This window comes from Somniosus microcephalus, chromosome 26 (assembly GCF_052327205.1).
Source record: "Somniosus microcephalus isolate GS21.2 chromosome 26, FLI_Smic_1.0, whole genome shotgun sequence".
NCBI classification, from domain to species: Eukaryota; Metazoa; Chordata; class Chondrichthyes; order Squaliformes; family Somniosidae; genus Somniosus; species Somniosus microcephalus.
The window spans coordinates 13,645,521-13,662,460 of record NC_141012.1 but is presented as its reverse complement, the minus strand read 5'-3'; the positions used below and the strand labels follow the sequence as shown (position 1 = coordinate 13,662,460).

Sequence of the window (16,940 nt, the reverse complement as noted above, 5' to 3'; positions counted from 1 at the left end):
GTGGAGAAACCCCTCTGTAAGTGTAATTGGGGTTTATCCATATCCTAGCACTTTTCAGCCCTTAAGCAGTTAGCCAGCAGTTGTAAATCCTACCGTACGTGGCCAAAAATCAGTACAACTGCGACCTGATGATGAACTGACTGTTTTGAGAAGGGCTAGTTTTGCATGTACTTCCTGAGCAGATTGAATTGTACTTGGGGGTAATTTTAACCTAACTCCACCACTTGCTGGAAACTGATGGAATTGTTCGAACGCTGGTTTTTACACCCACCCGATCTTCATCACCACTGAAGTCAGTGGAAAGTAAATCGGGCGGGGAGTAAAACTGGGGTCCAACATGAAACAGTCAGTTTCCCGCCAGGCAGAATAAGTTAAAATGACCCCACAATGTTCAATTTGTCTGCCTCAAGACACGGGATACTTGAAGGAGAAAAAAATTGCAGGGATATGGGGAAAGAGCAGAAGAGTGGGACCGACTGGAATGCTCTTCGAAAGAGCCGGCGCAGGCTCGATGGCCTCCTCCTGTGCTAGGATTCGAGGATGTGACCTGATGCGATGTGAAGTGGCATAACATGACTCCAATCCAGTCCACTTGTCTTGCTCATGGACTGTACTGGGATTGCCTTTATTACTGTAAACAGGAGTTTTCAGATGCATTCACTCCAACTATGGGTTTACTTCCGTCTCTCAAGGACAGCCTGTTTGCAGCAACTTTCCAGCCATACACAGATACAATTGACCACAGTGGGGTAACTAGTTTACTGTTTAATTAGATTAGTGTGCACCATCAGACTAACATCAGCTGGTAACTTTGTTCAACTTTCTGTTAATGTTTGCTAGACGCAAACACTGAATGGCCTAAAATCTTGATCCTTGACCCTATGTTACCATGTGAAAGATAAAACGTAACTCAAATTAGCTAACTTCCTTCTCTTATCAGATGTGATTGATAACATCAAGTTAATAAACCTCAGAAAGCTGAGGATCAGAAAGCAGTCGTACAGGGAGGACTAGCTTGAGCCAGGTAAGTGATACTTCTGGTGTTTTCTGAGCTTTAAACAGCAGTGCACGACAACTAGTAAAATGATATGAACATTTTCTTCAGCGACGGTTCAATGTAAAGCCCTTTTCGGTATCCCATTTTATTCAGGTCCCCAAATGGCTGTGTGGCTAAATGCCCCGTGTGGCTTTAAGTCACACAGGCTGGGGACATCCCTGGTCCAGTATCTGGTGTGGTCTGAGTTAGTTGGTCCGAACCTGCGTGGTGACAGTGGCATTGCCATTGTCATCTGCATTCCTGGACAAGGGAGAAGAAAAACCACCCAAGCTTCCCACTCCTGATAGCTTATCTTTTTAAGACCACATTGTCTTAGTGTGGTAAGTAGACAGATGCTGAGGCCAAACTGGGGGCTATTCTCTGCTGCTGAGGGAGCTTCTCTGAAACCTGGAGGAAATGACTGGCTTTCTTTTTTGTATATGCTATTATATACATATAAGTGTGACAAAGAAATTTGCATGCATGACACAATATGATGCCTGAAATGTGATGGATGCATCCCAAACTATTATAGATCTATAGTGATACAGGAAACTTTTTTTTATCCAGCACGGACGGGACCGACGTGGTGCCGGTTCATCAAAAATTCCGGATAACCGAACGCTATAGTAAAAGATAGGGAGAGCTGACAGCTCCGTATAAAGCAACAAACCCTGTTGCTTAGCAACAACTGTAGAACAATGGCCTCAAGTTTCAAGCGTCTCTGTAGCTTAGCAGCAGCTGCAGCCACACCCTTGCACAGCAACAGATGGAAGGCGGCAAATACAATATGAAGTAAAACCTACTCCTGAATTTTGCCGGTTAACCGAGATTTCCGGTTATTTAGGTGCCGGTAAATCGAAAGTTTCCTGTAGATAGATGGAATCAACACTTTAGAGGCCATGTTGTGAATAAAATGGTGATTATTTAAATTCAGTTGATACCTTGTAGGTGGTCACAGGTGGCCAGAACCAGGGGTCACAGTCTAAGGATAAGGGGTAAGCCATTTAGGACTGGGATGAGGAGGAATTTCTTCACCCAGAGAGTGGTGAACCTGTGGAATTCTCTACCACAGAAGGCAGTAGAGACCAATTCATTAAATATATTCAAGAAGGAGTTAGATATATTTCTTAAGGCTAAAGGGATCAAGGGATATGGGGAGAAAGCAGGGACAGGGTACTGAATTTGGATGATCAGCCATGATCGCATTGAATGACGGAGCAGGCTCGAGGGGCCGAATGGCCTACTCCTGCTCCTATCTTCTACGTTTCTATGTCACAGGATCAATTTGTGACAACTGACTGTATTACTCCGACTGAGGTTGTTCCATTACAGATTTGACCGTCTTCAACAAGGAACGAGTTAGTTTAAATTTCTGCACTTCGAACGAGCTAATGTCATTGTGAAATGTAGTATTAGATTTTAAGGCTCGACGCATAAGGCAATGTTAGTGTCGCTACAAAGTAGCTCCTGCTTCACAGCGATGTGAACATTGCAGTATAACTGCGAAGTCAAGTCCTGATCCAACTCCAGAGGGCAGTGTTGTGAGAGTCCCTGGACGAGGTATTCTCATTCCACTTGGGTTTGGTGACCACTTGGGCTGTAACTCCAGTGTGGTGTCAACCTTGGTGCTAAAAGTCTCCAGGGGACCTCTGGGGCTCCTGAGCACTTTTTCCATTGACTCATTGCTAATTGAATATTTAGAGATTGCAGACGCTCCCACTTACACTCCGAGTAACTCCTAATAACTGGGAGTTCTGCACCTGCCTGTAAACAAGGACAGGCCTCTCCCCCTGGGCAGAATTGTATTTGGAGTCAGGCAGTCTAAACTGGTCTTTGTTCCAAAAGTCCTTGCGTCTCATGAAACTTCCACTCTGACTTAAAGTCTAAACTGGTAACCTGCCAGTCTCGGACTGGTACCTGCAGCATAAATTCACCTTAATACTTGTAACTGCAGTGTTTTGCATCATTTTTACTAAAGAATTTAAGAAAAGGAACTCAGAGTTTAGGTTAGGCATTGCCCGGAACAGTTGGAATGTGAAGTTATCTCTGCCCAACATCATTACTGTACTTCATCATGCATCACAGGGAAACAATCCTGCCCTGCATCATTGTAACGTTTCAGTTTTCTGCACCAGCCATTGTTGCAGCCTCTCTGATTGAGTTTGCCAAGTTATTGCCAGCTAGTCCTGAGTTACACGCAGCTGTGTGCCCACTGGTACTGGATTTCGCACAAGACTTGTCACATCATTCTGCGCTGAATTTAAGCCCAGGGGTAAAAGGATACAGTGCTAATTCACATAGACTTAATGCTGAGCGCATTCTTAACCAGGTACTGGAGCAATATATGAATCTGCTTGTACATGTTTTTGCTGGGATTACCATCACCAAGCATAAGTAAATTTACTGGCTTAAAAAGAAACATCCTTTAAAAATCAGTTAAAAAAATTATATTTCTCAAAATTTAATATTAGTAATTGTGGAAAATGAATGGGTTCATTGCAGATTTTTTTTTTATATTTAAAAGGCTGCTGTGTATATTCTTTTTACAATAATTCTTGTGCCATTATCTGTGGCCTATACAATAGGCACAGTCCTTTCAGTGAAAATGGCTATTTTTCAGAGGGTTCTAAGCGCACTTGCCAATGTCCAGTAAAATGACCAGAAAGGATAACTTCCTGACAATTTGAGAAAGTTTGAACTGATCAAACTAAAACATTCACACTGGTCAGGAGGCAGAGTGGAAGTTTCATGAGATGCAAGGACTTCTGGAACAAAGACCAACAGAGGTTGGAAGATTATTCACCTCAATAGGTGGTTTTAGGGAATGGAACACTCTTTCTAAAAGTTTCTTGCCCGGTGTCAGCATCAAGCACCCAGGTCAGTAAAGAACAGTCAACTGCAGAAAATATCCCTTTACTTTGCCCCAATAATATTCATTAAATCCAATCTGGGGCGGGGGGAAACACTCTCTGCTGCACCAGTGTGAATATTTCCACTTCTCACAACAGCCTTTCCACTGATTTGCATTCTCTGTCATTTGTTTTAAATTGAGAGTCCAAGGAACAATGGTGGAGGCTGACAGCAAGGTTTAAAAGATTAAATACCAGGTATTGGTGATTAGGAGAGGCCTAATTTATATAACGCACAAATATTTTATTGACCGCTATTTTGAGGGAGGGGGGGGGAAAGACAATGACGGTTTTCCAGAGTTTGGTGGGGGGGGTTGTCACCGGTTGATCGATGCCACATAATTGCTCGGGAATAATCCGAGTGTTTTGAATGTTAAAAGCCTGATTGTAGGAAGAAGTGAACATAGGAACAGGAGGAGGACATTTAGCCCCGCGAGCCTGTTAGACCATTCAATGAGATCATGGCTGATCTGTGACCTAACACCATTATAACCGCCTTTGCCCCATTCCAGGGAATTTCAGGGCTGTCTGAAGAAGATTGCTAGTTTTTGTCTGATTTGTCTGATCTTCCAATCTTCTAGCAAGAGGGGGACTATCCAAGTGGTCTACATCCATACCAATCAGTAATCAAATAGAAGATTTGTAGCTTTGTACTGTCTAGAACAGATGAGCAGTCAGGCTAATAGGTTATACTAATAATACCAGATGGAAAATGGGACCCCAGGTAAACATTGGCCCAGAAATTCGGGTCCCCACGGGTGAGTACGCACGGGGTACTCACCCGTAGGCCCAATGGAAGTGCCGGTTTCCTGCATGCACTGTGCATGCGCGGGAAACCGGCACTTCCGTTCCCCTGAACGAAGGGGTTCAGAGTTCGAACGCGTGCGCCGGAGAGGCAGTGCGTGCGCATCGAACTTACATTTTTTCCCCAGGTTTCTCCGGGAGGGTAAGTCTCCAGAAGTTAGACATGCCTGCTTTTTACAAGGTAAGTAGTGAATTAATTAAAATTAAAACATTTTTTCCACAGGTTTATTATTTTTAAATACTTTAAAGAAGGTAAGTTTATTTTTAGCCCCGTTAGAAAATTTAAAAAAAATTTCAAAAATTTAAATTATTGTTTAAAATAGTTATTTCATGTAATTTATAGTTTATTTAAAAAATGTGATTTAAAAAAAAAATTATTTGAAGTTTTAGTGATGTTTTGGGGCTTGTAGTATTTATAGGTTTGACAGCCCTTCCTGTCAAACTTATGAATGAAGCATTCCCTGCTACCATTGGCTCTCCATGGCCCACATGATCCCAGGGGACGCATCGAACTAACTGCGCCCCTGGGATACGCAAGCACTGCGCGCCGGCAGTTGGAGGAGGCCCAGGATTGGAATCCCACGCGGGCCCACAGCTCAACGGCCGGCGCGCAAGCTAAGTGCAGGTCAGGGGCTTGCACCCGCGGGAAGCCCCCGACCCGAATTTCTGGGCCATTGTGACTAAGAAGGAAAGTCAGGTGGAATGTTTTTCACCCATAGCCCAATAGAGTTGTGGAATAAGTTACCAGGGAAGGACCTTAAAACATATGGTAAATAAAAAATAAGGAGCTGGTGTCTAGCAGGTGATAGGCTGAGTTACTCAAACCTGTTTCACATAGAATACCTTACAACAAGCAGAGAGAAACAGAGAGCGAGACGTTCATCCTATCAGTCTGGGGTGGACTGGACTCGAGTTCTACAGCAAGCAGCCAGGCACATTTACTTATATTCAAATGAAGGAAATAGGCAGCCTGCAGCCTGCAAAACTCCAAAGAGATGTAAGAAGCTCCAAAAATTACTAATGCGTCCCTGAAGGTGGCGGAACATATTGAGAGAGTGGTTAGCAAAGCATATGGGATCTTGGGCTTCATAAATAGAGGTATTGAGTACAAAAGTAGAGAAGTTATGCTGAACCTTTATAAAGCGTTGGTTAGGCCACAACTGGTCCAGTTCTGGTCACCACACTTTAGGAAGGATGTGAAAGCCCTTAAGAGGATGCAGAGGAGATTTACCAGAATGGTTCCAGGGATGGGTGATCTTAGCTACAAGGACAGGTTGGAGAAGCTGGATTTGTTTTCGTTAGAGCAAAGGAGGTTGAGGGGTGATTTTGATAGAGGGGTACAAGATTATGACGGGTTTGGATAGGATAGACGGGGAAAAGTTGTTCCCACTATTTGATAGTACAAGGACTAGGGGACACAGATTTAAGGTTTTGGGCAAGAGATACAGGGGGGATGTGAGAAAAACTTTTTTACGCAGCGAGTGGTGAGGACCTGGAATTCGCTGCCGATGGAAGTAGTGGAAGCGGAGACACTCGGGGAGAAATTGGGTGAGTAGCGCCACCTGTTAGCGCCTAAAGAGGCAGTCAGTGGCTGTAGTGCCACTGGCTGTGTCTCCGGCAATATTCAGTAGGGGCGCTAATGGTGGCGTTAGGCATTTGCGCTGCGTCGCCACCGATGACATCATTGGTGTGCGCAGCGCCCCATTCGTGCCCCGTTCGCGATATTTGGTAGCGAACGCCGCAGTTGCGCCGCTCGCTACCCGCACCCGGTTCACGGGGCCTTACTGTGCCGGCAGCGGCGCAAGTTAAGGTGGAGGTGTGGGGCGGCCGCTTTTTCGGCGGCCACCTGCCAGCAGCCCCCCCCCCCCCCCCCCCCCCGCAGCATTGCCGGCTGTTTCCCGAGAGCCCGGCACTTCTCCTTGGTGCCGGGCTCATTTGCCGGCACTCGCGATCGGGGTTCGCGCTGTTGCAGGCACCTCCCCCTTAACAGTGGGAGGAAGGCCTGCAGTACCGCAGCGTGCCGTGCCGCAGCATGTGGCGCTGCGGCACGTTGCGCTGCGATAATCAGTTTCAGCGCCCTAAGAGGGACGTGGCGCACCTGGAGCCTCGCCCCGTCTCCCTGGAGGGGCACTGAAACTGAATTTCTGGCGATCGGTATCACTCCGATCGCTGCGCTAAATCCTGCGCTCCGCCGACTTTTGCGCCACTTTGGCGCCCCAACCCAATTTCTAGGCCTCAATGTTTTCAAGGGGAGACTGGATAGGCACTTGAGGGAAATAAAGTTGCAGGGCTACGGGGATAGAGCGGGAGAATGGGACTGACTGGATTGCTCTACAGAGAGCCGGCACGGACTCGATGGGCTGAATGGCCTCCTTCTGTGGTGTATGACTATGTAGTTTTACTGATTTGCATTCTCTGTCATTTGTTTTAAATTGAGAGTCCAAGGAACAATGGTGGAGGCTGACAGCAAAGTTTAAAAGATTAAATACCAGGTATTGGTGATTAGGAGAGGCCAAGCTTGAGTGTTAAAAGCCTGATTGTAGGAAGAAGTGAACATAGGAACAGGAGGAGGACATTTAGCCCCGCGAGCCTGTTAGACCATTCAATGAGATCATGGCTGATCTGTGACCTAATACCATAAACCCGCCTTTGCCCCATTTCCCTTAATACCTTTGGTTAACAAAAATCTATCAATCTCGGATTTAAAATTAACAATTGATCTAGCATCAATTGCTCTTTACGGAAGAGAGTTCCAAACTTCTACCACCCTTTGTGTGTAGAAGTGTTTCCTAATTTCACTCCTGAAAGGTCTGTCTCTAATTTTTAGACTCTGCCCCCTAGTCCTAGACACCCCAACCAACGGAAATAGTTTCTCTCTATCTCCCCTATCTGTTCCCCTTAATGTCTTGATAACTTTGATTAAATCACCCCTTAATCTTCTAAATTCCAGGGAATACAAGACTAGTTTGTCTCTCTTATTTTAACCCTTGAAGTCTGGGTATCATTCTGGTAAACCTACGCTGCACTCCCTCCAAGGCCAATCTATCCTTCCTACGGTGTGGTGCCCAGAACTGCTCTCAGTACTCCAGGCGTGGTCTAACCAGGGTTTGTATAGTTGTAGCATAAGTTCTACCCCCTTGTATTCTAGTCCTCTAGATATAAAGAGGAAGTTTATTATCTTAGTGGCAAGAAACTGGAAAGTACTGAAGTACAAAGGGATCTGGGGGTCCTGGTGCACGAAACTCAAAAGGTTAGTATTCAGGTGCAGCAAGTGATTAAGAAGGCCAATGGAATGTTGGCTTTCATTGCTAGGGGGATAGAATATAAAAATAGGGAGGTATTGCTTCAGTTGTACAAGGTATTGGTGAGACCGCACCTGGAATACTGCATACAGTTTTGGTGTCCATACTTAAGAAAAGACATACTTGCTCTCGAGTCAGTACAAAGAAGGTTCACTCGGTTAATCCCGGGGATGAGGGGATGGACATATGAGGAGAGGTTGAGTAGATTGGGACTCTACTCATTGGAGTTCAGAAGAATGAGTGGCGATCTTATTGAAACATATAAGATTGTGAAGGGGTTGGATCGGGTGGATGCGGGGAGGATGTTCCTGATGATGGGTGAAACTAGAACTAGGGGGCATAGTCTTAGAATAAGGGGCTGCTCTTTCAAAACTGAGATGAGGAGGAACTACTTCACTCAGAGGGTGGTAGGTCCATGGAATATGCTGCCCCAAAAAGCTGTAGAAGCTACATCATTACATAAATTTAAAACAGAAATAGACAGTTTCATAGAAGTAAAGGGAATTAAGGGTTACGGGGAGCGAGCAGGAATTTGGACATGAGTCTAGGTTCGGATCGGTCATGGCCCTGTGGGTAGCGGAGCGGGCCCAGGGACCGTGTAGCCTGATCCTGCTCCTATTTCATGTGTCTAATTCTGTTAGATTCAGGAGATGGTTCTGTGATAGTAGATTGGCAGTTAGGATCAGATCAGCCATGATCTTGTTGAATGGCGGAGCAGGCTCGAGGGGCCGATTGGCCTACTCCTGCTCCTATTTCTTATGTTGTTATGTTCTTATTCACAGTTTTGATGTGCTGAGAAAGAAATATCTGAAAAATTAAACGGTTGAGTAGAAAAGGGAACAAAGAATGATTATAATAATGACATGGCAAGGATCATGAAAAAGGGTCTGTCAACTACCCAGGACCAGTGAACATCTTATCTTACATCAGCCTCCTATGTGCTGCTCCAGTGACTTAATTCTATATTTACTTTGTATATTTGGTAATGAATTGCATAGTTGGTAATGAATCCTTTATTCTTAAACCACTCTAAATATAATGATTATATCCATTTAATTCTCTCGCCTTTACAGAGGTTTGAAGACCTGACACCACCATGAAGATATTTGCAGTTGCTTTGGTGCTCCTTGTGGTCAAAGGTACATAACAAAAACTCTTCAGACTAACACGAAACACAACTAGCAGTGAAAACAAAACGGAAAAGTGAAAACCACAGCAATATATTACACTGATAGACTTTCAGTTTGTAGATTCCATTATCCGTGTTGCACAGAGAGCACTTGGTATTATAAATAAGAACGTAGGCAATGCAAAGCGTTAGCGCACCAATGTCCTACATCACCGAGTGGCAAGAACGCAAGCTCAATTCTTCCATACGTGAGGGACATCAGTACTGGGATCAAACATTGCACTGAGCAATCCCAGCTCAGCACAGAATGACCCACATGCAAAGTAAAGCTCCCTACAATCTACCCCCATGTGTTCGCCATGGTGAAGGAAAAAGAAAAGGAAAGACTTGCATTTATATAGCGCCTTTCACAACCACCGGACATCTCAAAGTGCTTCACAGCCAATGAAATACTTTTGGAGTGTAGTCACTGTTGTAATGTATGAAACGCAGCAGACAATTTGCGCACAGCAAGCTCCCACAAACAGCAATGTGATAATGACCAGACAATCTGTTTTTAGTGATGTTGGTTGAGGGATAAATATTGGCCAGGACACTGGGGAGAACTCCCACTGTTCTTCTTCGAAATAGTGCCATGGGATCTTTTACATCCACCTGAGAGAGCAGACCGGGCCTCAGTTTAACGTCTCATCTGAAAGATGGCACCTTCGACAGTGCAGCACTCCCTCAGCACTGCACTGGAGTGTCAGCCTAGCTTTTTGTGCTCAGGTCCCTGGAGTGGGACTGTGAACCCACAACCTTCTGACTCGCGAGGCGAGGGTGCTACCCACTGAGCCACAGCTGACACACTAGCGTCATTAGTGACATAAGGACATTAGTGCCGGAGAATGGAGGACTTCTCCTTTCAGTTATCCATTGAGTTTATGATTTCAGCTGCATTGTTAAACAGGACAAGTTCAACGGAAGCAGTAGGAGGAGCAGAAGTTGAACAAAGGCTCCTTCTCGGGCAACTCTTAAAATGGCCCTGGTAAGGTCATGGGAACAAGGCCGCCGAACACGTGACCCAGTTAGACTGGAGGCGATCTGCCAGATGGTCTATTGCCAGACCACAGACTGTGGGCTTAGCTAATGCTATGACTTTGATTGACACTTCAAATATAAACAAGCATAATAAAGTGGGAATTATTATACATCACAGATTTTTTGCCAAATTAGGGTTATTTTTGTGAAATGGTCCAAAATTAAAGCGAATCTCTTTAATGTGAATCTTCAGTTCTCCTTTAACTAAGGCTATCTTCAAAATAAATTGCAGTGAGATTAATTTTTGACACTGCTGTGAGGGAGGGAATGCTGCCTTGTCAGAGCTGCTGTCCTTTGGATGAGACTTGAGACTGACACCATGGCTGTTCTGAAGCTCAGGATCCCAGGGCACTATCTGAGGAAAAGCTGGGAATTTTCCCAGTGTCCTGGCCAACATTCCTCCCTCAACCAAGATCATCCAAAACACACTGGGGGGAAAAGTTCATTAGCGACCACTTTGGGTAAGCCGGACGATTTCCCCCCCCCCCCCCCGCCCGCCACCTCCCCTTTGCTTAGCACCCCACGAGCCTCCTGCCGCTCTGTTCTCGCCCCCTGAATTGGTCGCTGTCATCGCCCGGCGCAGATTCAGGGGTCACGGGCCAATTTTGCAGGTGGGGCAAAAATGGGGCGCTGCGCACGGTGATGACGTCGTCATCGCCTGCGCAGTGGAACGGGGCGCTACCAGTTACCGCCGCCGCTAAACTCTCGCCGAATTTAACGGGAGTCGTTAGCGGCGCCCGGGCGAAATGTCGTTTGCGTCCCGTTAGCACCTCCGGGGGTGCTAACGGGAGGCGCAAATGCACCGAATTTCTCGCCCACTGACTTCTTCATTCATTCCTCTCATTGCTGTCTTTTTTGGGGATCTTGCTGTGCACAAAACGGCTGCATCAAAGTAATTAGTTGTGTGTGAAGCACTTTGAGATGTTTCTGTGAGGTGGACACACTAGTTTATTATAGTTAGTGTTAGAACTGTGTAAATAGCAGTTGGGACACAGCACCTTGGTCTCAGTGACCCTGGGCTAGAGAGAGGAAAATCTGAACCTCATTGCTATCCAGTGCCCTCTGCTGGAAGCTGTGTGTATGGACATCAGGTGAGAACGTTAAGCAGGCTGCAGGCACCCATCAACCTGTATGGTAGCAAGGGTCACGTCTTCAGGACAGGAGACTGAGGGGAAAATACACAAATTAGCAATGGCATTAGGGGGGTAGCTATTCACATGATCTTTATACAATAATCATGCATAAACAGTCTTTTTTTCCATGTTCTTGCCCAGGAACCCAGGGTGGTGTCATACCCCAGGATGAATCCAAATCCAACAAATCGGTAACCTGGCAGCAGACCTATTGGGACTTGCACAATATAGGGAGTAGCATAACCGCGGTTGCAATGGAAATTTTGGCACAGTCTGAGGTGGCCAAATCAGCTATGTAAGTAGTCAGCTACCGGCTATCAAAGGAGCTATCTTCCGGCGGTAGTTCTACCTCTCTCTCCTCCTTAAAACCTACCTCTTTGACCAAGCTTTTGGTCGCCTGTCCTAATATCTCCTTGTGGGGCTTGATATCAAGTTTCGCTTGATAAACACTCCTGTGAAGCAGCTTGTGACGTTTTACTCCGTTAAAGGCGCTATATAAATGCTGTTGTAGTCGTAATATAAGTCAGCTGGGGGGATGCGCACAAGAGGGCTGATTTCCCCAATTCACGAGGAACGCTAGTCAGGAGATCATGCCCCTGTAGCAATGTTCCCTGTAATTTTTGTTTGAGTGTGCGGCCCCTTTAAGGGTCTGCGCGGGACTGGCAGAGAGCTGCGCGGCCACGCAGGTTATAGGAAACGTTGCCCTGCAGTCCCTGATTTTCCATCCACTTAAATGAATGGGACTGCGGGCCCACAGTTTCCTGACTGGGCTCCCTGAGATCGCTGGGAAACCCGATTGGGAACCAGTCCTAAAGGCTGATTACATTGTACTCTATCGCAAACGAAGTTCTACCAGAAAGTATGAGTATTTAGCAACAGGAAAATGCCATTAAGTTCAACATGCCCATCCCTTTTCCATACCTGACCTTTTCGTTGCATCTCTTAGCCTCTTCTCTCTCAGAAGTGAACCTAACTATCTCTTGCACATTTCAATGGTTTTCCCCAGTAACGTAATTCACAAGTCTAATCGCTTTTAAAGTGGAAAAAGCTCCACCTGACTCCCTTCTTCTTTCTCATTTTGAACTTGTATCCCATAGTGTTTGAGCCCCTTCACCAGAAAGTACACATTTGTCTGGTGCACATTTGTCAATTCCCCTCCTAATCACAACAATTTCAATGAGGTCACCTCAAAGTCAAGGATAACAAGTGCAGTAACTTTGCTCATACCAACTTTCTAACAGTCAGAATTATCTTTGTTGCTCACTTCACTGCACTCTCAAGGACAATAATATCCTACCAGTCTCTTATAGGCTTTCTCAAACATAAACATTAGTAGCTCATTTTGTATTCTCTGCTCTTCCGCTGGTTGCACATTGTGTGTCTTCTCGTGTATTTGTATCAAGAAATGAGTAAAGAAGCAGAGAGATGTACAAAGGATAGCATTGAATAAGCATATAGTATTGATGCATTTAACAAAAGAAAGACTTGCATTTATATAGCGCCTTTCCCGACCACCGGACGTCTCAAAGCGCTTTACAGCCAATGAAGTACTTTTTGAAGTGTAGTCACTGTTGTAATGTGGGAAACATGGCAGCCAATTTGCGCACAGCAAGCTCCCACAAACAGCAATGTGATGATGACCAGATAATCTGTTTTTAGCGATGTTGATTGAGGGATAAATATTGGCCAGGACACCGGGGATAACTCCCCTGCTCTTCTTTGAATCTTCATGGGATCTTCCACCTGAGAGAGCAGACGGGGCCTCGGTTTAACATCTCATCTGAAAGACGGATTTAAGGGAGAGGGGAATAGAGGGATACGGGGGCAGGGTGGGAGGAGGTAATTAGAGTGGGAGGAGGCTCGTGTGCAGCATAATCACTGGCACAGACCAGTTGATGCGAGTGACCTGTTTCTGTGCTATAGATTCTATGTAAATCTACGTAAAATGTGTAAACTTCACTATATCATTTTTTCCCCCTCCAAAGATCAAACCTATCAGATTTTGGTAGCGGTTTCGATGGCTTAATTGAAAAAACAGTGCTGGAGCTGTCCTCTTTGGCAGAAGACGTTCAGTGGAAGGGGGTCTCCATCAGCGACCATCTTATAGAGCAGGGTAAGGTGGTCCACGGCAAGCTGACCTCTGTCGGCCAACAGCTGCACGAAGCCATTGGCAACGAAACGACCAGCGCCATTCACGATCAACTGGAGATGCTCTACAATGGCATTAGTCACTACAGGCAGAACCTGAGCCTGATAACTGATCGCTTCAACCAGAGGTACGAGGGTGCCAGCCAACAACTGGAGGAATGGCACAAGCGAGCCACTCCTTACACGGAGGCACTCCGTGAGAAAATAACCCAACAAATCGAAGGACTGAGGAAATATCTTTCACCTGTGGTTCATGACGCCAAGGAGGAAATCAAAAAATTAATAACAGAATGGAATGAAGCATCATTGCCTACAGTTGCGCCTTAAAAGTGTGCCTGATGGGTTCTGACGCCAATGAGGTTAATTAGGGACAGAGAATACAAATTAAACTTCAAACCAATCATAATGTGAAAGACCTTTGTAACCAGCCCCTATTATATATCGGTATTTATAATTAATATAAACATATTCAAGTTGCTATGGCAAAAAATTGGCATGAACTAAACGATTTTGTTATTTATGTTTAAAACCAACACAATTTTCCCTTGACTGAGCGGCCCAATCGACTCTTCCTATTGGTCCCTGAGTCAAATTTAATCCTGTGATGTCATAACACAGACCAATCCACTCAGCCAATCTGATGATGTCATATTATTCCCCCAATCAAATTATGTCACAATTATCACGAATCGGGGACCAATGACATATAAGTAGACTATTAAAAAATCTTAATAGTGATATTAAAGCCAAATTTTTGCCTGTCCCTGGATATTGTCTGCAACTGGAACCTCGAGTACCAGCAGCCTGGGGATTTTGAGTCCTAGTGCTACCATCATATGCTAGAAATTAATTGGCTAATGAGAGGATTCTTGAACTGGATTAAGAGAGAAATGAAGAGGTTCATTGTGATCAGAAAATGGCATGCTATTTCTGGGAAAGTTTTCAGGATTGTTACTGTCTGAAAGAGCTTGGCAATACGTCAAGAGGCAGACAGATGAATGTGGTTGGATGAGGTGATGGAGTGGGCAGGGGGAACATCATGGCTCATCGAACCCTTCTGTACAGTAAACAGAAAATATGGAGTACACTGGCTGCAAAGGCACAGAGAGGGAGTAGTTGAGATATTACAGTAGTTATTGCTCATTCTTACAGATGATACAAAGAGACAGTCAGTCAGGCAAATGGCAGCTTACAATTGAGTCCCTTTGAGCCTGAATAATAAAGATAATTCACTGAACAAGAAATACTTCTCCAACAAACCCATCAGATGATAGAAACAAACGAACAGCCAACTAGAGTAGAGTGCATGAGGTAGTCTAATCTTAATCAACTCTGTTCATGTCTGATCTGAAGAAAAATCCGACAAAATGCTGGGGCCATATAAAAATGTAAAACAAATCCAACTAACTCACCCATTACTGATAAATAATATCACTAATTTTGTTCTTTCTGAAAATATGTAACAACTTGAGATGCTTATATTTTAGTAACTGCGTTTATATGTTAACTGTTGTAATGTCACCAAAGGTTGCAAATGTATTTTGAAAGTGCTCAATAGCTTATGTGCTGTATTAATTGTAATGCACAGAATAAAAGTGACTTGTGCTCAGAAGCAGAAACTCGACTGTTCCAATTATCTCCTGGCCGGCCTCCCACCTGTCACCCTCCGTAAACTTGAGCTCATCCAAAACACGGCGTATCCGAACTCGCACCAAGTTCCGTTCACCCATCACCCCTCTGCTCGCTGACCGTGGCCTAACTCGCACCAAGTCCCGTTCACACATCACCCCTCTGCTCGCTGACCTACATTGGCTCCCAGTTAGGCAACGCCTCAATTTCAAAATTCTCATCCTTGATTTCAAGTCCCTCCATGTCCTCGCCCCTCCCTATCTCTGTAACTCCTCCAGCCCTGTAACCCTCTGAGATCTCTGCGCTCCTCCAATTCTCGCTTCTTGCGCATCTCTGATTTTAATCGCTCCACCATTGGCGGCCGTGGCTTCAGCTGCCTGGGCCCTAAGCTTGGAATTCCCTCCATAAACCTCTCCGTCTCTACCTCTCTCTCTCTATCCGTTTACATCTATTTGCACAGCTAATTCATCCACCTTATTACGAATGCTCCTCACATTAAGACACAAAGGGAGAAAAATTCAGTTGGTAGCGCCACCCGGTAGCGCCTTAAGAGGGCGCTAAGTGGGGCGCAAACCAACTAGGGCGCAGCACTGCCCACGCCTCCCGCAAAATTCAGCGGGAGGTTAGTGGTGGCACTAACCGGTAGCGCTGCGCCACTGGCGATGACGTCATTGGTGTGCGCAGTGCCCCGCTCACGCCCCGGCCACGATCTTCGGGAGCGCCCCCTGATTTACAGCCGGACGCTATGTCCGACAGGGTCAGGGGGGCGTACCTGCGGCCGGGGAGGCGCAATTTAAAGGCGAGGTGCGGGGTGGCCATTTTTGTTGCTGGCCGCCTGCCAGCACCTGCCTGCACTCCCGTCCCCGGCCTCCTGAACCCCCCCCCCCCCCGCGGAGTGCCGGCTGCGCTCCAAGAGCCCGGCACTTCTCTTGGGTGCCGGGCTCTTTTGCCTGCACTCCCGATCCCCGGGGGCCCAGCTGGGCCCCTAGGTTGCGCTGCACAAGGCCCCTCCCCTTTAAGAAGGGGAGGAAGGCCTGCAATACCGCAGTGCGCTGCGGCACGTAGCACCACGATATTCACTCACAGCGCCCCAAGAGGGATGCGGGGCACTTCCAGTAGCGCCCCGCTTCCCTCTTGGGGCACAACCACTCAATTTCCGGCGTGGGGGCGCTAATTTTTCTACTTTTAGCGCCCTGGCGAAGTTAGCGCCTCAATTGGGGCGCTACTCAATTTTTAGCCCAAAGCCTTCAGGCTTGTTTTTTTTAACACTCTTAGTCCTTTTATAATTATAATTATTTACTGTGGCCCTGTTTGATTTACACACTTGATTTCTCTGCCTTCCACTTTTGCTTTTCTCCTTCCTGTCTTTTGCTTCAATCCTTGCTTCCCTTTCCTCTGTCTCCCTGCACAGCTTTCCAACCTCCTGCCATTTTAGTTTAAACCCTCCCCAACAGCACTAGCAAACACTCCCCCTAGGACATCGGTCCCGGTCCTACCCAGGTGCAAACCGTCCAGTTTGTACTGGTCCCACCTCCCCCAGAACCGGTTCCAATGTCCCAGGAATTTGAATCCCTCCCCCTTCCACCATTCTTCTAGCCACGTATTCATCTGAAATATCCTTCTATTTCTACTCTGACTAGCACATGGCACTGGTAGCAATCCTGAGATTACTACCTTTGAGGTCCTATTTTTAATTTACCTCCTAACTCCCTATGTTCAGCTTTTAGGACCCCATCCCGTTTTTTTACCTATATGCACCATGACAAC

The 16,940-nt window shown here is 46.0% G+C and overlaps 1 protein-coding gene across 1 annotated transcript; it reads left to right on the top strand.

The window, feature by feature from the left end:
- Positions 1–932: 932 nt before the first annotated feature.
- On the top strand, positions 933–15,163 carry LOC147100304 (uncharacterized). Its single transcript, XM_085967850.1, has 4 exons — positions 933–1,024; positions 9,128–9,193; positions 11,538–11,691; positions 13,382–15,163. Exons 2-4 carry the CDS (start codon positions 9,151–9,153, stop codon positions 13,869–13,871), a joined length of 687 nt encoding a protein of 228 aa, XP_085823976.1. The 5' UTR covers positions 933–1,024; positions 9,128–9,150; the 3' UTR covers positions 13,872–15,163.
- Positions 15,164–16,940: the final 1,777 nt, after the last annotated feature.

Excerpts from the sequence above, each read along its gene's own strand:
- LOC147100304 (XM_085967850.1), top strand. The coding sequence starts at position 9,151 with ATGAAGATATTTGCAGTTGCTTTGGTGCTCCTTGTGGTCAAAG. Across the intron at positions 9,194-11,537 it reads GGTGCTCCTTGTGGTCAAAG|GAACCCAGGGTGGTGTCATA; the intron begins GTACATAACAAA and ends GTTCTTGCCCAG. Across the intron at positions 11,692-13,381 it reads GAGGTGGCCAAATCAGCTAT|ATCAAACCTATCAGATTTTG; the intron begins GTAAGTAGTCAG and ends CCCCCTCCAAAG.